The sequence below is a fragment of the Pelecanus crispus genome, chromosome 1 (genome assembly GCF_030463565.1).
Source record: "Pelecanus crispus isolate bPelCri1 chromosome 1, bPelCri1.pri, whole genome shotgun sequence".
NCBI classification, from domain to species: Eukaryota; Metazoa; Chordata; class Aves; order Pelecaniformes; family Pelecanidae; genus Pelecanus; species Pelecanus crispus.
Genome location: NC_134643.1, coordinates 51,845,594 through 51,867,227, shown reverse-complemented (window position 1 = coordinate 51,867,227; position 21,634 = coordinate 51,845,594). Strand labels below are relative to the sequence as shown.

The 21,634-nt window shown below is 42.3% G+C and overlaps 1 protein-coding gene across 1 annotated transcript; it reads left to right on the top strand.

Annotated features, from left to right (window-relative positions):
• Positions 1-983: 983 nt before the first annotated feature.
• On the top strand, positions 984-19,199 carry UBE2N (ubiquitin conjugating enzyme E2 N). The gene is made up of 4 exons (XM_075706637.1): positions 984-1,057; positions 17,318-17,564; positions 17,752-17,892; positions 18,515-19,199. Exons 1-4 carry the CDS (start codon positions 1,028-1,030, stop codon positions 18,553-18,555), a joined length of 459 nt encoding a protein of 152 aa, XP_075562752.1. The 5' UTR covers positions 984-1,027; the 3' UTR covers positions 18,556-19,199.
• Positions 19,200-21,634: the final 2,435 nt, after the last annotated feature.

The following is a 21,634-nucleotide window of genomic DNA, read 5'->3' as shown; positions in this document are numbered from 1 at the left end:
TTAAACCAGGAGAAAACACTTGACAGGGAATCATATGTACGCAGGGTCCTATTGCTGGCTGCGCTGCTAGCCTGCTTGGTAACCTATGGCAAATTGCTTCATCTTTCTGTGCTTTTATTTCCCATCAATGATGATGCACGGTGCTAGATGTTACTATTACTATGCAGCTGTAGTAGTGTCCTAGGATGCTCGTGTGATAATTATACTCTAACTTCTACAATATTTCTCCTCCTGCTAAAAAAGGAGGTTCACTAACCAGGTGTTATTAAGACAAAGATGTTCTAAGATTATCTTTGTGACGGGTTTAGTGACACTCACACTGCCTAAAATCAGGAAATGGTACACGTTATAGCATTACAGTGCACAAGATGCGCCCATAAAATCCTAATTCTGCCAGTGTCGAGCGGTGACCCCACACACTGATCACCCATGGGCTTCTCCTGCCTTTGCAGACGGCCGGTGCGCACCACGGAGCGGGGAAACCAGAGGCACCGTAAGCAGCGCCGGCGGCTGGGCTCTGCCAGCGGCGGCCTAGGAGGCCGCTGCCCCCGGGCGCTGCCCGCTTCTCCCGCAGGACCTGGAGAAGCGAACGCCCCTCCCGGGCCCGCCGGCCTGGCCCATTTTAGCTCGGGGCAACCCGCTGGCCCGTGAGGCGAGGCGGCGGGCCCTTCCCGCCACCCGCAGCCGGGGCGGCGCGGCCTCGGGCAGAGGGCGGTGCGGGCGACGGCACGCCCCGGCCCTCCTGCCGCCTCGCCGCCCCCCCCGGCGCCCCCCACAGCACCCCACGCCGCCGTGCACCGTGCCCACGGGCAGCCCCGGGGTCCCCTTCCAGCCGAGGGGCCGCCCGGCCGCCGGGAGCGCCCCGCAGCAGTGCCGGCGGGCGGGCCGGGCAGGGCGGGCGCGGCCTACATTGCCCGGCGTTCCGCGCCGAGGGCGGCGCCACCGGAAGCGCGGCGCGGACTACTTCCGGCTGTGCGCGAGCCCCGAGCGGAGGCGAGCCCGCGAGCCTGCACCCCGACGAGACAAGATGGCCGGGCTGCCCCGCAGGATCATCAAGGTACCCGCGCCCTCCCCTCCCCTCCCCGCCGCGCCCCGCCGGGGGCTCGAAGGGCGGCCGGGCCGGCTCCCGCACGGCGGGCAGGGCAGGGCCGGGCCGGGCTGAGCGCCGCTTCCGGTGCCCGGGAGCAGGGCCGCTCCCAGGCCTCCCCCTACCCCTGCCGGGCGGGGGGCGGCCCGCCGCCGGGCTCGGCCGCCGCGGGAGCGAGTAGGGGCGGGGGGCCCGCGCCGGGTCTGGCGCCCCCTCCCCGCTTCCCGCCGCCGCCGGGCCCGGGAGCTCCCGCGGGAGCTCCCGGGCCCGGCGGCGGCGTGCGCGGGCGGTCAGGAGCGGGCCCGCGCCTCTGACGGTGACCGCCCCGGCGGCGGTGCCTCACGGCCTCTGGTGCTGCCGTCCGTCGGGTGCCTGCGCGCCCTTTCCGGGGCCCGGAGCTTGAAAGGCAGCGGGCGCACCCGGCACCCCCTTCCGCCGGCCGCGCGGCTCCTCGCCGGGGGCGCCCGGCCTGGCCCCGGCTCCCCCGGCACAGCTCTCGGCGTGCTTGGGCCGGGGGAGCGCGGCGGTGGCGCGGTGCTCGGGTTCCCCCTCCTGTGCGAGCAGGGACAAAACACAGCCAGTCGTTAAAGCTGGGCCTGAGCTGCGCGTCGGGGGCATCCGCGCCGGTACGCGCCAGGCCAGCCTGGTTACTGCTACGTGCGCTCCGAGCTGTCGGCCCTTGCGGTATTAGCGTGTTCGTGCTGGCGGTTCAGCGTCGTGCTTCGACTTTCATTTACCAAGCTTTGTAAGGGCTCTCAACTTTGGGGTGCTTTCAGCTGACCCTCCGAGTCCAGCTCCGTTCTAAGACTTGAGTGATTTGGAGTCACTCAAACAGAGGTACAGGTAGCTGCATTGCAAGCTATCAAAAGATAGCTTGGTTCTCTAGCTAGCGTGGATGTTTGTGCTGGGTTGCTGTCTCCCACAGTGATGTAAATTGATTGCAGTGATGTGAATTGAAGCCCTCAAACTGGTGATCACTCCCTTTACAAAAGTTACAACGTGATTCCAGTAAGGTTCGTTAGCCCTCATAGGAAATAACAGCACCCTTGTTACTTGTTGAAGTGAACGAATGTCACAAATGCTACTCTACCCTTAATTGGTTTAGTGATGGACTTGGTAATGTTATGTTAATGGTTGGACTGGATGATCTTAAAGGTCTTTTCCAGCCGAAACAATTCTATGATTCTAAGTCTCCAAATGATTTAGAATGCTGTGAAGCTCTCTTGGTTGAGCTTGCAATGTTGGCAACCACTGTAAAACACCTGAGTGTAGAATATGTTAAATAATGGATGGAAAAATAAAACTGGATTTTCTCTAAAAAGTCAGGTTCTGTAATAGGTGATAAAGGAGATGAGGTAAAAATAAGGCAGGAGTAGCATTTATCTTGTGTGAAACAGACTGGTCTATGATTACTGCTCAGCATTGTAAGCAGTAAAAGTGATGAAGACAGATCTTAGAGAATGAGTTTGACACTTATCCAGCTGCCTTAGTCCACAGCATGCAGTATATTTCAGGTGTGAGAGGGAACACTGATTCATAATACAGTGGAACTGGTATTCATCACAGAGTTGTGGTAAGAGCTCAGTCATGAGGCTGGTGTCCGTGTTAAGTTTTTTTTAATAGTTCTTGACAATTCCCCTGAATACAACCAAGAAGCGCACCCACTTGTAAGCTGGTGCATAAATTTCCTCGTTGGCGCTTTTGGTTTTTTTTCATGCTTTTCTAGAAGAAACCTGGAGCAATCTGCACGACTCACTTCAAAGGTGTGTGATATCATGGGAATGTTTCTTCTCCTCCTGGAGAGGGGAGGTGGAAGGCAGCAGCAGAGACACCTAGAAACTCCAGATTTTCTCCAGAGGATCCCCTTTAGAGTTTTCGGGATTATTATCTATATTATAGGGTGGTGTATACGGTGGGTTGTGTGTTTCCATGTATGCATTATAAGTTTTGTACAGCCAGTCTGGAGCTTTTAAATCTTGGATTGGTTGTGTTAGATGATCAATTCTTTAGCTCCTGCGCTGTGCGTGTGTTAGGTTGCCAGATGTGCATGCAGTCCAGGACTTGAATCTGACTGGTTACTACAGCCTCAGAAATGTGCAAAGTCATATTTTGAAATACCATAGCTGCAGAGGTGCAGACCTAGAAATATGGCTGCTTGAGTCTTCAGGAGTCTCGAGTGAGAATTGTTTTGACCTTTTCTATCCTGCCAATCTTGATGTTAAATTTCCTATTGCTGGTTGCCCTGGAGGGAGGGGAGGGAGTGAACTCTGCTGCTAGTGAGAATTTGAAAGATCGGGAAAGGAAATGGAAGAGAGAGATAGGAAAGAGCTGTAGAAAGGTGAAATAAATAACAAGAAGATCTGATTTTCTTTATGTGCAATAGTAAAATTGGTGATAAATAAATGGCTTGGGTAACTGTTAGGAAAAGATCTTCTCCCCTTGATCCACATCCACCCTTTTGTGTTGTCATCCGAGGGAGACCATTGATGGCTGATCGGGGATAGGAGCGTATATTCGGGCTGTAATGAAGTACAGAATCTAGCTAACCGCTCGACATGCAGTTGGCGTTCCTCATGTTGACCGACTGCTGGCAGATGGCCTGGCTCTCAGGTTGACTAGCAGCCCTGTACTCCTCAGACTGCATCTTTGCTATGTGCAGGCTGTCATCTAGCCCAGTAGGAGAGCAAGAGCTTTCCTCGTCTCACCAGAGAGCTCTGTATTTCCAATATTTTCCCCAATTCAATTAAAAGGTGACAGTATAGATGTTGCAAAGCAGTTGTTACAGAAGATAGAGAATTACTCCTGGTTTGCTCTCCTCGGATTACTTAGAAACACAGACTTTAAACAAGTTGGGGGGGAACAATCTGTAAGCTCAAGAGATGACTTGCTTTAGTGCTATGACTTAGTGTTAGCACATTGCAAATGGTGCATAGGAAATGATGATAGATTTTTGAATCTTTGAAGGTATAACTAGAGTTGGAAAACCTTCTGGCATGTGAATAGAGAACAGGTATTTTTATTGTCTTCAGTAGTCCAAAACCAAGGGTGCTCTGAGAATCACCTTGACGAGAAAATCTGTTAATGTAAGATAAAATAAAAATGTGGTATGGCACATTTACATAGATGCGTGTTTTTGATGCTGTAAACTTTTTCCTACTGGGCGGTATTAAAAAGTCAGCCTTTGCAATATACACAATAAATAAGCCCAGCGATTTTTTTACTTTCAAGCACTTACTACACCAATTCTCTCCAGTGTTGCAAAGTCACGTAGCTCCAGTCAAGTAAGGAGTTGAATTGCATCTGTGGGGTTTTTTTTTTTTTTGGCTGACATTCAAACCACCTCATTGCTGTGTCAAGTGCAGTTGGTATATCTGAATGGGATGGGCAATGCTGCCTCGTGTCGTCTTTTCAAATGTTTTTTCTGCTGTTTTCACTGCTGCAGTGATCTCATAATTCATAATTCGATGTCCAGGTCTGTGTTAACTGTGTAGCCAGTTGTTAGTAGCGTTGCTCATATCATGAACTAAGCCATCTGAAACAGCATCTGAGACTCCTTTAATTTTTTTTTATTAATGAATTTATCAGTGTTAATGTACTGAGGCTTTGATTTCCTCCCCTTCGTGGTAGTGTGGTGTTGTCTGAGAGATTCCTTCCTTGTTGTTTACTGTAAGAAGCTATTTCCACATTGCTGCCAGTGAGCTCCGGCTTGCAGTATTTTTCAAGAATCTGGGTAACATTTGGATTGCTGAGTTATAAAATGCTACCTCAAATTGTAAAATTTCTGGGAGGTTTTATGGAGATTCTCATGGTGTATGTGGTGATAGGCATGTACAGCATTCTGTTTAAGAGGTCAGTATAATCAGCTTTATATGCTTTCTAAAATATAAATTGGGTATTTAGCCTGCAACTTTTGAAACTTTGTGGAAGTTCTTAGACAGTATTACTGGCAGCCAACTTGAAGTTTCTCACTTTGTCTTGGAAGCTATGGGCTTCTGGGCCATGGACATCTGTTTCCATGTGAAAATTTAAGTCTCTTACTTTTTGATTTCTCTGACATTTCTGGACGTTTTTTAATTTCCTGTATAAAAAAAAATTATTTAAAAAAGACCGGGGGTAAACTTAACACCTTTTCATGGTATTTTGCATTTGTTTGGATGGTGGTTAGGCATAGAAAACATTACTTCTGGACAGTGCTGTACCTTGGCATCTGTCAGAGAAGCTGTATATTTGGTCTTTGTAATGTCTTTTTGCCCCTTGTATGCTGTTTGAATCTTGTGGATAACTTCAAATCTGACAAAAGGGTGAAAATTCGGGGAATTTTCAGAGGGGTTTTTTGTACTGTTCTTCTTAAAACCACCTTCCCCCGCCCCCCAACAAATGTAGGAAGGTAGGAAGATAATACATATTCTACTTTGCGACACTTTTTGAGTCGTCTTGCCAGGTGACTACCACAGCCAGCCTATGCTATACTAGTGGGAGGGGTGGCAGGTGTTGGAAGCCTGAAGTTTGGCGGGACAGATCTCTTGTGGAGGTGTGGGAGGGAGGCTGAGAAGCAGGCTCAGGCCAAGAGGATAAGAAAACTTTCAAGTTAGACCAAGGTGCCAGTTTTAAAAGGAAAACATGGAGTCTTAATAAAAGGTCTTAAAGAGGACACCGATAACTCTCCACAGCCTTTTCCTTAAAGAAGCTTTCCTTAGACACTAGAGAATAAAAACTGAGGAAAAACCCAGCAAATAATCAAACTGGAGGCAAAAATCTTGTTTGGACCACCTTCTTGTATAGTACTTGAGCAACTTGGAGGTACAAATCTATAGTACACCAAGCTTTCTAAGTACTGATGCTAATGGGTTTTTCTTGCTTTGCACACAGTTGTTTTATACTGTACTTGTCTGTTATGTTTACATGGCTTTCAGTGTATCATCGATTTTTTTTGTGTAATAGTACAAAACAAAAACACATTTTCATAGTTACATGTGACTGGTGGGTGAACAGTGAGAAGCAAGTAGCAAATTTTGCCATAGATGGCATTTGGACAAAAGCTCTGTATGAATTATTATTTGACTGAACCACACTTCGATAGTTGACTCTGCAATGTGTATTAACACAAGGCACTAATGCAAATGTGCTCCATCAGTTTAACCGCAGGAATGGTTTACACTATTAGCTTAGCGAATTTAGTTATGCCTCACTTTACTATAGCTGGAGATGCACCATGAAAAGCTTGATCTGTGCTAGTACATAGATAATCCTCTAGGAATTTGCATAGGATCTCAGCTTCACAGTTCCAAAATCCTGTAATCTGCTGTTGACAATTGGAGAACGAGGTCATTCTCAGGGAAGAGCGATGCTGACCTTAAACATGTCCCTCTTCATGTTACCGTTGTTTGGCAACAAGGTCTTCTTCCAAGAACAGGTGGTAGATTCTGGATTTTTTTTCTGGGAAGGCACTGTTACCTGGAGTATACATTTGTCTTCATCTCACTGTAAGTGACTTTGCAGTGGCTAAAATTGTTTGTGTAGTGATGGGAACTGGAGAACCAGAAGTGCATGAGGTAAGATTGTGAGCGATCCAGAATTCATGGTGCTTGCTTAGCAGAGATGTAGTTTCAAGTTGCTGGACAATTGTCCATAGATTGAGTACTAGTTAATGGTTTCCAAATCCCCTGTTCCACTCTTCTATTCTTTCTTTTTTACAGCCAATGCCTTTGACACGTTGACATGCAGAACATTTTCTTGCTTTTTATTTTTCAGGGGGTAGATACAGACAGGGCTGGTGATGAGGTCTAGGAACCCACAGGGTGGAGGAAGCATTAGTGTTCAGAGACGTTAGCCCAATAATGAGTCTAGGAAGTGGAGGCATGTGGGATGCTGACACTCAGGGATTATATGGCAAGGAAGAGAAGAATTCATGCTGAGGCCAGCTACTGGAAACCGCAAGTGCAGCCTTCTATTTATGATGTTTGACCTTTGCTTTACAGTTTAATGGGCTTTACTGCCAATTCTTTTTTTCCTAAAAGGCAGACATTATTTTCAGGGGACTCTCTCCAATGTAGTTGTGCTACAGTGATATAATTTTAATCTAAACATTCTGAAATCTGACAATATGACATCTGCTTAGGTAACCAGTTTATTTTCAGTAGTGCTGGTTATAGCCAGTTCTTTACATAATTGTAGCTAATGAATTGATAGACCCTGGAAGAATTTGTGCCAAAATGTGATGTACTGTTATAAAAAGTTTTTGAATTAAGTCCTTGTGGTTTTCTGAGGCAGCTTTATCTCTATATGTAGAAGGCAGTTTTGACTGTTTCACTTTCTCCTACTGCCTCCCCCTCAAAAATCAAAGCAAAAACATGCATACGGTTTTTGCTTCTTGTGTGCAACTTATCAGTTCTTGGTGAAGGAGATCAGTGTGATCTTCCCCCTTATCCCACTCTGACAGAACAGGAAAGAATTGCCATTTGGCAAGTAATTATAACTTGTCTGTGTGCCAATATGCTGCTTTAAGTTTTGCCCTATGCAGCTAAAACCTTTAGTTTTTATTTCATACCCCAAAATTAATCCAAACTATTAGATGTAGTTGGAAGATAATGGCACTGGTAGCTGGCAAGGGTTTCCTGCAATCAGAATAAAAATACGAAACAAATGTATGCTGTATGTAGTCTGAAATGAAATGCTAAAGTTGGTGGTGTAGTTCTGTGGTTTTTGCAGAGAGCCAGCACAATGCGCAAAAGTTACCACCTAGTTAAGTTAGATTAACCATAAGTTCTCAAGGTGATGAGCCTGTGGTTCATGTTGAGCAGCCTCATTGTATAAACAGATTTAGCCTGGGCTGGGCTGGCAAAAAGTTTTTGTGCTGCTGTGGTAAACTTTGACTGAGGGACTGATTTGGCTCCGAACTCTGCAGTAAAGGTTATTTCTTAAGCCAGATAAGTTCTGTGATCTCATTTGTTGTTTGACTTTGCAAACAGTTGGGCTGATGAAAGGGGTGCATGGAATGGTGACTGTACAAATTAGCGCTGCTGCTGAGAAGTTAGGGCTTCCCATTTGGGCAAAACCTTGTATTTTGTGAGGAAAGGAAAAGGTAGAGGTAGTTACAGATGTGAGTGAAGCTGATCAAGAAGGACTGAGGACCAGGCTGAAATGGTGTGGCGAAAAGCACTTTAACTCAGTTGTAAACACAACGGCTGAAGAATGAGGTAAAGGACTTGCACTAATTTTTGGTCACTGAGAGTGGAACTTGGGTGTAACATTTAAAAAAGAAAGAAACAAAACAAAACCTCTTCACTTCTTGCTGTTGGTAGTGACTTTTCATCTGCTTTAGAAATCTTCCTGGAGGGCTTGGCAGCAAATGTCTGATCTCCCCTAGGAAGCAAATATTGAAGAGACGGATGAGCAATCATTTAAACTGAAAGATATCTCTTTTTCCTCATCACATCTTCTCCCACATAAATTGGTATGTATGGTACTCTCCAAGTGATAAGTGTTATCACTTCAACTATAGCAGCAAATGGAGCTGGTGGCTTTCATTTTAAGTCTGTCATCTCTTTTTGAAAAACTCTGTAATTTGCAGTATCATCTGTGGAGTCTGAAACTGTCTACCACATCCTCTCTAAAAATGCTTCTGGATACAACAGTTCAAACACATTTCAGATTAAAAGTTACCTTGTGATTTATGCTGTAGTGGGTTGAGCTTGGCTAGCTGCCACATGCCCACCCAGCCACTCTCTCACTCTCCCCACCTCAGCCAGGCAGGGGGAGAAAATAAGATGGAAAAGCTCATGGGTCAAGACAAAGACAGGGAGATCACTTACCGATTACAATCATGGGCAAAACAGACTTGACTTGGGGAAAATGAATTCATTTATTGCCAAGTAAAATAGAGTTGGATGGTGAGAAACAAAGACAAAACTAAAACAAGACCTCTGCCCCCCCTTTTCACAGACTCAACTTCAGTCCTTCACTCCCGACTCCTCTACCTCCTGTGTCCCTGATGGTTGTAGGGGGGTGGGGTTTGTGGTCAATCCATAACAGCTCCTCTCTGCTGTTCCCTCCTCCTCATGCTTTTCCTGGGCTCCAGTGTGGTCCTGTCCATGGGCTGCAGCCTGGATGTCTGTTCCACTCTGGTCCTCCATGGGCTACAGGGAATCTGTGGAGCACCTCTTCAACCTCTTTATCTGACCTTGGTGTTCACAATAGTTTTGCTCATGCTTCCCCCCCCCCCGCCCCCCGCTTCTCTCTGTGTGATATTCTCTATCCTTTTATAAATACACTTTCCCAGATGTGCCACCAGCTTGGCTGATGGGCTCAGCTGTGCCCTGCAGCAGGTCTGTTGGAGCTGGCCGTGTCTGGCACGGCGCAGCTCCTGGCCCCTTCCCACAGAGGTCACCCCTGAAGCCCCCCCTGCTGCCAACACCTTGACACCCACACCCTGTATGTATGCCTAGATGGTTATGCAGTCAAATTAGACCACACCAAATACAAGTTTTATGTCCCAAAGAAGTGAGGCAAGCTGATGTATATTTCTTTCAGTCTGGGTGCCTCTTCCATTTTACCAATAACTTTCTTTGAGGCCATCTTGGGACTATTCATGCAGCATCGCATCCTATTGTTCCTTTTATAAGTGGCCAAGGCTACCAGAGAAGTTTGCTTTGTAGCCAGCTGTTTGGAGACCCTTGCTTGTAGCACCCATGGAAGAAACATATCAAGAGATGTGAGGATTTCATTCATTCGTACTGGTGGAAGATGCTTTTACCCACAGCCGATGCCAACTGTTCCTTAGTTCCTGTTGGAAGTTACTGTCCTGTGCTAGATGGCAGCAATGTTTTATGCTGTCAGTCAGCATTTTTCGGATTAACGATCTATTTAAGAGAGCCCAGCTCACTTTTCTTGAGTTGAATTGGGAATGCTGACAGGGTTTACTTTCTCAGTAGTTTTGTAGGATGGTGATTTCTGGCAAGGGGGCAGCAGTAAGCACTGGGAGTTGAGCTGTGAGCTGTAATTCCCATTGCCGATTAAGTCTTATTAGGACAAAGATACTCATCCATAATCTGTCTTCCCTAATCTGTTCAGAATAAAGCCACATAGGGTTAGTTGAACCTACAGGTAAAGGTGGATATTGCCTACATTTTTTTCACTCTCTGAAGTAGATTAGCGAGGGCCTGTGCTTTGCCTTGGCCTGACAAAGTTGTAGGGGTGTAACCTCCATCTTAGTAGGTGATGCTGAAGGTAAATTACTTGACTGCTGCATAGAGAATTAAGCTAGTAAATGTTCTGCTGAAAATACAAGGAAAGAATCATTCTACTGAGACTTTGCATAAAGATGTGGTATTGTGCCATTTAAAATACTTAACAGCTCTAAGACCTGCAATATTTTCTCTTTGTGTAAGAGGCCTTATTAATGTTTTCTGTTTTGAAGTCTCAGAATAATTTTATCACAGCTGTGTTGACCTCTGAAAGTCTTAATGATATTATCTCTCTCTTTTTAAGGTACTAGCATAAAGCTGCTAGTCATAAGGATGCTTTTCTGTAGTCTCAACACTGTAAAAGGTTGCTAGATAACTTTATAACGAGTAAGAAGATACACAGAGTCTTTGGTGTTTTAACACTGTTATAGATGGATGAAGATATTAATTTAGCAGTTTACCACCTGCTACTGAAATTAGCCCTGTTGGTAGTTAAGCTTCTTCCTCTGGAATGAGGAGGTAGCCTCTGCATTTCCTTTTTAGGTTGGTTACAGAATAGTAATCTGTTACATTAGTATCTCGCTGTGATTAACGCTGCAGTCTCAACTCTAAACCAGCCCTTTCAGCAAAAGGAGCAGTCTGTTCTCCCATCCTTCTGACAGCATGTGCTTGTGCCCTCCTTTTGGTTGGCACAGCTGTTTGCGTGGACATGTGGTAAACTCCATCAGGGACTCTTCTCTCTTGCATGATTTTTTTTTTTTTTTTTTTAAATTCTCTTCCAGTTCAGCTACATGCTATGTTTCATCATGAGGTCAAGAGACAGCTATACAGGCAAAAGTGAAGGTGCATAATAGGCTGAAGTGGAAAGGCAGCACGGCTTTTTTTTTCTTCCTTTCCCCAGTGGCTGCTCATTTATCAGCTTAAAATGTTCAGGCTTTGTAAGGTGCTGAGATTTCTCTAAGCTCCTTTTGTTCTAATGGATTTTATGAATTTCACCCGGTGATTTCATAGCCGGTATTAAAGGGCTGTGTAGAGCAGAAGACCATATTAGATTCTGTCAAAAAGTATATTCCTTCAATTGTAACATCTCACTAAAGACTACTGTATTTAACTTGTGGATTAATATGCAGAATTTTTTACTTATTGAAGGTAACTGTATATCAGTAATATTGAATATGAAATAAGGAAACTGGCATGCCAGGAAATTGAGTGTGCAGACAGCTGAACTACTAAGCAAAGCAAATTTGGCTGACAACATGGAGCTTGGATTTCTTATTTGAGCTAGTTTGTGCTGACTTTCCAAGCAAGCTTCTTTCTTAAATTCTAGTGGCCTTCATACAGTAGCCTTAAAGTTCCTGTATTTTGTAGGTGCTAGATACTGGTTTGTTCTTAACTGTATTAGCCACATCCCTTGGCAGGCAGTGTGAAATTTGTGGTGATTAACTATTGCCATAGTATAGGGAATGGAACTGCAATTATTTATCCAAGCAAATATAGTACTCCTTTCTAAAAAGCAATGAAGAAGCTTTAAAAATTGTCTAATCCCATGCAACAATTTCTTCCTTTGCTACTGGAGTGGTCTCTGTCAGACAAGTGAAGCTTTAGAGGTTTCAGTTCAGCTGCAAGTGGCTCTGCTATGTAAGAAATAATGTTTGGGTGTGGGTGGGGTTTTTGTTTGTTTGTTTTTTTTCAAATACTTGCATATATGAGTTTTCTGATCATAGTTATTTGCCAGTATGCCACAGTCTGATCCTGCCTTAGTCTGTTGATAGCAAGTAAGACTTCTGAAGTAGCTTTTTATTTTCCAAAAATGTAGCATGCAGAAATCTTTTTTTGGTTGTTTTGACTGAGGCCTTGGCAGCTTGAGGCTTTTATAAACACTTCTGCAAGACTGGAAGTGATTAAAATAATAGTATATTTCTAATGGATTCCTTCTTTGTATGCTTGTTCATATCTTCATGTGCTCTAACAATTGATTTTCGTGTATGTCTGTATGGAAGCATTTTCTGCATTCTTCAGTTCACTTCCTTGAAGAAGGACTCTGTCTTGTTTTGGGTGTATGAACCAGGAGAATCTGGTGGCTATGTCTACTTTTCAGTAACTGTCTCTTTTTCCTTCCACTGTAATCAGGATAACCAAACAAAAGCTCAAAGAATGAAACATACCCCCTTGCAAATCGATCTCTTGTGTTTGTGTGGCTTCTCTTGGTCTTGACAACCCAAAAAACTGTCACCCCCACCTCCTGCTCTGTAGGTTTCTTCTAAAGATCACACTGCTTTCTCTTCCGGACGTGTCTTGTCCCCACAGGTTATGTAAAAAAACAAGTTGAGGGTTTCTCTCCCCTTGGGTACAATTAGTTTTCAATTTAATATCTTCATAGAAGAATAGCTATGCAGAGTGTCAGCTACACCATCTGTCCCATCCGTATCATCTGTCACTCTAATTCAGGCCACCTGTGTTAATAAGAAAAGCTTTGCTTTTGCTTGTCAAAACACCTTCAACACTTCTGTGTTTTTTAACCACTTAATTAAAGATAAGAAAGATACATTTGTGAGGGGCATAACAAGTTGTGAATGAGAGTGTGTGTTTTGGGTTTTTTTTTTTTAAGTACTGACTGGCATGTATCTGCATTTGGGGTTTATTAATTTTCTTTAGTCAATGGAAATTATGACATTAACTTGGAATTGGAAAAAGTGGAGTAAAAGCAGGAGTGAGAAGTGATCTCAATCTAAAAACATTGCAGAGTATGACAAATAGAAGTAACTGCCTGCGGCAGCATGGGATACTTCATTAAATGCTTTAGAGCTCAAAATATGTCCTGAAATCTCTTCTGTGAAACTTACTTCAGTATGCTAGAGGAGAGCTAATAAGAAACACTGTAAAGTGCTGTTCTGGAACACTTACTTGATGGAAATTTGAGTTCCCATGAAGACAAAATTAACTGCTGTATTGTAAAAAACATTTATTGTGAGCAGAACGACTGCAAAACCTGGTTTTCTGTGAATTTGTCCTTTTTCCTCTTTAGCATGTTAATATTTGGGTGTCCCAGATCTTTTTATCCTTATTGGCAGGGTTTTTTTGCTAGGCAAGAATAGCACATACCTGGTTGGAATGAAGTGGCGAAACAGCAGGTAGTATCAGAGTTCTTCATGTCTTTCCCTTTGGTAGTGCTGAGCTTGATTTCTGTCTTAGCCCCTGCCAGCTTACAAAACGTACAGAAAAGTTGAAATTGGACAAAGGGTTCAAAGGCAGTTTTGGGGAGAAAGGGGAAAGTAACATATTGCACAAGACTCACCTCCTCAGCTAAAAAACTGAGAAGGGTTTTGCCTACAAAGATACTGGAAAGTGAACTATTGCATGTGCTTGATCTTCTTGATTAGTTAAGAAAGGTGGGAAGTTAAAAGTTTAATTAGAAACTATTTATTTATTTTAACATGTTTGGGAGACTGTTTTTAATTGGGTAACCATCCTCTGGGGAAAGTAATGTAAAATTACAAAATAAGATCAACATGTAATTAAACATTGCCTCGTTTGTAGGTTTAGTCCACACCTTGTGACTCTTTTGTGGGTGACTTACAGGGTGGTTTGGGTGGTTCTTTTTGGTAATGTACACTTTTAAAAAAAAAAAAAAAGTTTAAGCAGTTCAGTTTCCTGACCTGGTGCATAGTGTTGCCCTGCATAGTGACAACTGTTTCTCTCAAATATGACTTACTTCTCCAAGTCTTATGGCAAATCAAATTGATCTTAGTATCAGCATGTTTTTAACCGGCCACATTACGGTAAAATGTGGAAGTCAAGTCCCTGCTATCACCTTGGAACTGGACCTACTTGTGTGTTTAAACATTTTTTATGCTTAGACCTTAAAATGTAACTCTTTGATCCATTTTTCCCTTTCTGTTCCTTTTCCATGGTTTTCCCCAAAATATATTGAAGATATTGTAAATTTCTTCATAGTTGAAGGGTAAAAGCCTTATTTACTGTCAGAATTTAGCAGGTGGTGTTGATATTTAAGTACAAACATTTCACAGTCTTGTAATAAATGGCATCTTTCTTGTGTTTTTCATAGTCTAACAAGCTTGTGTGTGTTATACTGTTTTAAAAAGATGCCTTTTCTGAACTGAAGATGCTTCTTAGCTTTTGCATAAAATGGTAGTGATGTATGTTCACAGGAGTCATGACCTATCATTTTGTGTGTATCGGAGAAGTTTAGCCTGGTGCTTGCTCTCTCGGCATGACAGCTGCATCAGAGCCTGGCGGGCATGAAAGATGACTGTCAACCAATTCCCTCACAGATTTCTTGCAAGTATTCCTCCTCATCTCTGTTTGAAAACAGCTTCAATTATGCCCATAGTGGTGGAGCTCCATGCACAGTGCAGGAAGTGAGCTGTGCTTGCTTAAAGCATTTCTCATCTAATATTAATGTTCCACAGGGGGCCTGCATGGGTTCTGAGTAGCCTCAGCACTAGTGTGGCTGTATGCAGCATAAATGCTTTTCTTTGCACTCCCCTTTTCTGTGGTGTTTTATAGCAAGATAACTGTGGCCACATAATGGAAAGGCATAAAGGGCTATCGGAACGTGATGACATACTAGCAGTGATATAGCCCCTTCAGTATAATGCGGTACCTCAATTAAAAGAATGGTTTTTCTCATACATGGGCTCTCATTGTTTATTGACAAATGGTTTTTAGTGGCAGAATGTGCCGCTCACAGCCAGGCGCTGCTCCCTCCGTTGCGCTGGCAGGTAGAAGTGCTGATGCTGCTGCCAGAGGACTGCTGATTCTGGGTTCTTTTAAGCCAGGATTGGCTGCCCGGTATGGTTACAGTCAGCATACTGGCATAACTAGGGAGGCAGCCTGGGGACCAGAATGACTGCGTGAGGGCTAGGGACTGCAGAGATCAGCCTAGCTATTAAGATGTGTTACCCTTATTATTTAAAAAAAAAAAAAAGTCTTAAATTTGAGCATGCCCATAAAAACCAAACCCATGGTTTGCATGCTAGCATGTATCTGGCAAAGTCCAGGTGGTAGCAGCTGTGAAGAAATTTAAAAATTGTGTATTTTTAAGTTCATTCTTTTTTAATTTCAAGTTGGCTTGCTGTATCAGTTTGTCTTTGGCATAAGACACTGTTTCCTCTGCCAAACTGTAGTAAGTATAGGATGGTTAATAGGTGGGAATCCAGATTGTGCCATTTACCTGTGGCAGCACTCACTGAAACCTTGCTGAAAGAAATGGAGACTGTTTTATGCATTTACAGGGATAATCTATAGTTTCTTACTCACTGACTTTCATACTGCTGAACTAAAGCTTTAAGCATTTGCTGTAACTGCTTTTCTACAGAATTACTGTACAAGTAAATAGCCAGCAGAACACAAATTCCAAGTATGTTATAAATTTATGTGTATAATTAAAAAAAAAATAGTTGCAGAAGTGAGTGTAGACAACACTAAGAAGCTTGGATGTCCTTCCAGTAAGATGCATAAGTGGCATTGGCTGCTAATGCCTACGCAGATAAGTAGGCAGTATGTAGTCACAACAAGGAATTAGACCAGATAAATTTATTTTTATGTTTTGGTATGTACATAGTAATAAATTCGGTATTATGATTTGTATGACCTTGACAATTTGAGACGAACAACTGGGTTTTGGCATTAATTACTATGACTTCACTTCTTTAGCAAAAAAAAAAAAAGTTCAAATTCATAATATAAAGTGAGGTGTTATTTAACTGCATCAAGACAGCCATATCGCTTATATTTCTACAAAATGCCAGTATTGTAGCAGTCTGATTGTTTGAAAAACTTACTAAGCCAAGTAGAGGTAATATGTTTATTTTGTGCTTGCATTATTGCTATTGTAGACACACAGAATAAATATGCTATAAAACTAGAATAATTATAATATACCTCCAAGTTACCATTTTTCTTCAGTAGAAATGGCATAATTTTTCTTTGTGGAAGCCAACACAGAAAGGCGGTGAAAAATTAACTGTACATAGTAAAAACAAGCTAGACGAAAAGCAGGAAATGGGGCTAAAATTACCTGAGGAAATGAGTCTTCGGCAGGACTTCTTGTCTCTGCCTAATGTCCTGCTGCCCATTTCGGCCTTGGGTTCTTTTTTTGTAAGAAGGAGCAGAATGGTGCCTGTAGGACTTGTGAAGGCTGGCAGCAGAGGAGAGGGAAAAATGTGCAGGACTTGGCCAGTCTGTCCGCTCAGTACCTTAGCGGGGTGGGTGGTCAGAACGTGGGCAGCTCTTAGCTATGGTCACAGCGTGGTGTCTGAGGTAGGATCAGTGCTGTGAGCAGAAGAATTGAGCAAGAAAGAATACAAATTTCTGTAGGAAACGAGGCTTCCCTAATTTTACAGAACAACTTGCCTGTCTCCTACTGTTTGTTAGGGTGACTTTAAACATGCTTATATGTAGGCTGAAAGTGCTCACGCCAAACCTGTTTATGCATATATATGTGTAAATATATAAAAAATCCTTATAAACAGCTTTAGTGTTGCAGCGGAGCAGTACTTTGAATTCTTCAAAGTTGAATCTAATTCTGGTACAAATGTTCATGATAATAAACCAGTCCACTCTTGTTAGAGTAAATCCTGAACACAGTCTGTGAGTGATTAGCCCTTTTGGTTTTTCACTTAATGGGATTTTCTGTTTAAGGTAGAATGGGAAATGGTTTTGGTATTTTTAGTGTGGTATTCTTTAAAGTGCTTTTAAGCATTTTGAAAAATAACAGCTTGGCAGTAGTTTAATCAAAAGTTAAGAAAATGGTTGAGGACAGCTTAATTGTTACCTATTACCTTGCGCTATAGAAGCACACACTACTACAGCAGTTGAGGGATCCGAAAGGAGATGCATACCAGTTTACCACATCCTCATCTTCTTCTGGCAGATGTTCTTTGACTTTAAGGTATTTGTCTAACCTGATCATTTCTGTGGATGTAGGCAAATAATTCTTAATGAATACTTGTTTTTAAAATGGTTCGTACAGGTCATTTATTTTAATGGGTTGTAGTTGTTACATTGCTTCTTTTTTTTCTTCTAGGAAACCCAGCGCTTGCTGGCAGAGCCAGTCCCTGGGATAAAAGCAGAGCCAGATGAAAGCAACGCACGTTATTTTCACGTGGTCATTGCAGGTCCACAGGATTCCCCCTTTGAGGGTGGGACATTTAAACTTGAACTATTCCTTCCAGAAGAATATCCAATGGCAGCTCCTAAAGTACGTTTCATGACCAAAATTTATCATCCTAATGTAGACAAGCTGGGAAGAATATGTTTAGATATTTTGAAAGGTAAGTGCTACCTTGTTTTCTTTCTTTCGATGTTATTAAGTACAGAAACCTGTAGACTGACCCTAAAAAGAGATTTTGTTTGTTTAAAGAATACCTTGCTTATTCTTTAATCTGGGAGAGGAAAATTTGCTCTTTCTGTAGACTGTGACGAATATGGCGTTTCATACTTCTATAAATGTCTCTTCAGATAAATGGTCCCCAGCTTTGCAGATTCGTACAGTTCTGCTATCAATCCAGGCTTTGTTAAGCGCTCCCAATCCAGATGATCCACTAGCAAATGATGTAGCTGAGCAATGGAAGACCAATGAAGCCCAAGCCATAGAAACAGGTGATGTATCTTACACTTTTTTTTTCTAGCTTTTGGAAGTAGCTGATTGCTAACTGGTTGGGCGATATAAATCCTGACCTCTTGTTTTATGTCTGCAACTTGCAGAAACAATGACTGCATGCAGTCATAGGCCAAGTACCCTGAATGTGCCAGCGGTGGTCTGTTTTCAAGTCTGTGAGGCCTGCTGGAAGAAAAGCGCTCCTCTTGATCTGTTTTATCTAGAGTTTTCATGTTCTTAAATTGCAAGCATGTCTAATTTGGACTCACGGTAAAATAAAAGTACACACCACTGCTTTTTCTGTAAAGCTTAAGGAACAGATTATCTAGTTGCACAAAGTACATCTCTTCCATGCCTGCTTCTGTGGCAGCCGGTAATGGATTGAAAGAATTATTACGTTATGCCTCTTCACTTTTGGATCCACTGCAGTCAGGCCACTTCAGCAGCTGTCAGCTTTTGTGTATTATAGGAGTTCAAAATTGCACTTAAAATCTTGGAACGGATGTATTTTGTATACTTGCAGCAGTGGTATAAAAGTGATCTTTAAAAAATAAGTATTTAAACTGACTTTAATAAAGCCTGAAAAATATGTCTTTTCTTAAATGTGTTTCTTTTTCTTTACAGCCAGAGCATGGACTAGGCTATATGCCATGAATAATATTTAAATGCGCTTTGAACATCAAGTGTGCATCACTTCTCCTGTTCTGCCAAGACCTCTTCCTTTTTTTGTTTGCATTTAATGGACACAGTCTTAGAAACATTACAGAATAAAAGCCCAGACATCTTCAGTCCTTTGGTGATTAAATGCACATTAGCAAATCTGTGTCTTGTCCTAAATCACTGTTGTACCGCATGAGCAGAGGCTAGAAGTATCATCTGGATTGTTGTGAAATTGTTTAAAAGCAGCAGCACATCTCTGCTTTTAATCATTTTTCCCATCATGGTTTAAGTATAAGCACTGTGAATGAAGGTAGGCAGGGTTAGCTGTGGGGCTTTTCGTTTTAATTTTGTGGGCTCCTCCTCCCTTTTTATGGTGATGCTAATTGCATTGGTAAAAACAGCTAACCAGTTATACTTTAGAATATACCCTCTAGCCCAGTCTAACTTAGACTCTGTAGATGGACAAGCTTCATTGTTTGAACAAAAAATGGGAACATTAAACATCCATCACCTTCACTAATAATATTGTGATTCTGCTGTCAAGTGTAGAAAAATCCCTCCAAGAAAAAGCTTGTGACCATTTTGTATGGCTTGTCTGGAAAATCTCCTGTAAATCTTATGTTTTAGTAAAATATTTTTTGTTATTCTACTTTGCCTTTGTACAGTTTATTTTGCTGTGTTTTCATTTCTCTAATGTGACAATCGTATTTAAAAAAACTGAAACCAGAATTGACAATTTGTCTTCACCAGTCTGACAGATTAAACGGTAAAGAGGTGGAATTCACAAGATTTTTTTTTTTTTGCTTCTGTTTGCTGACTTTTTTTATTAGCTTGTGTTATGTGGGTGACCGTACCTGGCCAATTTAATATGAAATTGCATTTGGAGTGACTTTTAGAAACAAGTCTCTGATGTAACCATTGTAACCATAATTTTAGTAATGCATTGATATGCATTTTCATGGAAATAACTGTAATCAAGTAGGAGGTTGAGAGCAAATGACAGCACTAATTATGAGTATCTGCATAACTTCTCTTTGCTTATTGTCATCGGATGTTAGGCTACACGGTTTTCTGCCTTCTTTTGTTCCTGCCCTCTATTAACATGAAATACCAGTGTTCTAGAACCACTGTTACAGCCAGCTTGTGTATTGACTGATGTTTGCTTAACCACTTACAGCTAGCAGCTCATACCGCTGGTTTTTTTTCTACAAGCCTTATTAAGCTACTTGCTTGAGCAACTGGTCTCCTTAAATAGCAACAAAGCTTCTTTATTGGAGGGAAGGAAAGTGATTAAAACCTTCCTTCTCATCCCTGTTTTTTGTGTATGCATCTTATCTGGGAGTTCAGCATCTTTTCTGGGAACCCGTCTTACTGCTTCCCTTAATTTCTTGTATCCCTATTCTCTTCCTTTCCCCAAGCCCTCTCTGGCACAAACAAACAAAAAAGCTTAAAAGCTTTTGTCGAGGCCAGCCTGAAGTGTATAAACGACAGCTTGCAGTGGTTGCAGTGAGGAGTGTTTTGTCATGCAATTCAGGGGTATGGTTATGTAGTCTATTGGTATTCTCCCTTTTTCACCTCTTCTCACTCTAGTGTCACCTGAAATTTCTATAGAATGTGGTGTATTTATTGTGCTCTTATGTAAGATGAAGAATATCTATTAAAACTACGTTTTCCAACAGACAGTGCTTTCAGTGGTTAGTAACTGGTATTGTCCCGCAAAGTACTCTGTAACATGATTGAAGCTTGGTTCAGAATACAACTTTTTCATCAGAGAGCTATTAAAAAAAAAAAGTTTAAAAAGTAGTTTCTGTGTTGAATGTAAGCCCAAGTTGCATTCAGGGCTTGTAACAAATTGTTCTTCAGAGTGGGTAGACATCATTAACCCTGCCTTCTCCTTACAAATATTTGAGCATGTGTTTGGGTTTAGCTGGCATAGTCCTATATGTGCTATTAACACGGGCAGCTTTTGTGGCAGGCAGCTGAGAGTATGTGAGCCGCCTGCAGACCCTGGATTCACTTCACCTACCTCTCAAAGCTTTACCTTACACTACATATACAGCTTTCCTCACCTCTGTCGCTAGTCCAAGGACGAGTGGCACCCCCAGAGGACGGTCAGACCCACCTAAGGACCCCCTTTGAAGGCGGCTTGCCCTTCCTTGCGTGGAGAAACGGGACCTGAACTGGCACTTACACAATTTAACTTCAAACCAGGTGGAATGAATCCAGACCCAAGGTCATTTAGCAGATGGCTAGGTATTTGTATGTTCAGGGCTTAAAACTCAGCTAGAGTTGGCAGCTAATCGGAGGATGTAACTAAAACCAAGTTCTTGATGGAATATTATTAATACATTGATAGAAAAAATCCTCTGCTTCCATTTGCTAGTGACTGAATAAAGTGGATTGTAGAACTGTTTGAGTACACAGTAGCCAGTATATGTCTAGGTTCTTTTTTTAACTCAACAAATTTGAGATTTTTTGTTAAAGAAGTCCATGCTGTCTGAGTTTGAACATATGAGTCCATAGTGATGGTATATCTGAAATTAATGGTGTAAAAGGATAGGTAAAATACTGTATTTTAAAACTCTTTAGAGTATTTTCAAATGATAGTTGTAATGAGGGAAATTTTAAATGGGCTTCCTAAAAACTAAAATTTGTTTGTTGTGGGGTCTATTCAGGTGTATTTTAATCCTTTTAAAGTTGATGATATATATTAAATAATATGTATTTGACTTTTAAACCTGATTTAAGAGCCCTGTATAAAGCCAAGCTGGGAATTTCATTGTATCTTATGCTGAGGAATGTGTGAAACTTTTAGGTTAAATTCTTTGAAGCCAGTTAGATAGAACTTTTTCCTCAGTTAAGCAGGTGTATATTCACAGCCATTATCTGAAACTCAAAGTTACTTCTGTTACATCTACCATTACAGCTGGTTAGCAAATGCAGCTGTCTTTTACGGAGCGTTAGTTTTATCTCTGTTTTGAGTGGATGTCCATTGGATAAATTTACGGTAAATTTAAAATAAATGGGTTTCCTCTAGCAGTACTGGTGCTATGTGTCAAACGTCCTGAAATCCTGAGCAAGAGT

Excerpts from the sequence above, each read along its gene's own strand:
- UBE2N (XM_075706637.1), top strand. The coding sequence starts at position 1,028 with ATGGCCGGGCTGCCCCGCAGGATCATCAAG. Across the intron at positions 17,565-17,751 it reads ATGTTTAGATATTTTGAAAG|ATAAATGGTCCCCAGCTTTG; the intron begins GTAAGTGCTACC and ends ATGTCTCTTCAG. Across the intron at positions 17,893-18,514 it reads AGCCCAAGCCATAGAAACAG|CCAGAGCATGGACTAGGCTA; the intron begins GTGATGTATCTT and ends TTTTCTTTACAG.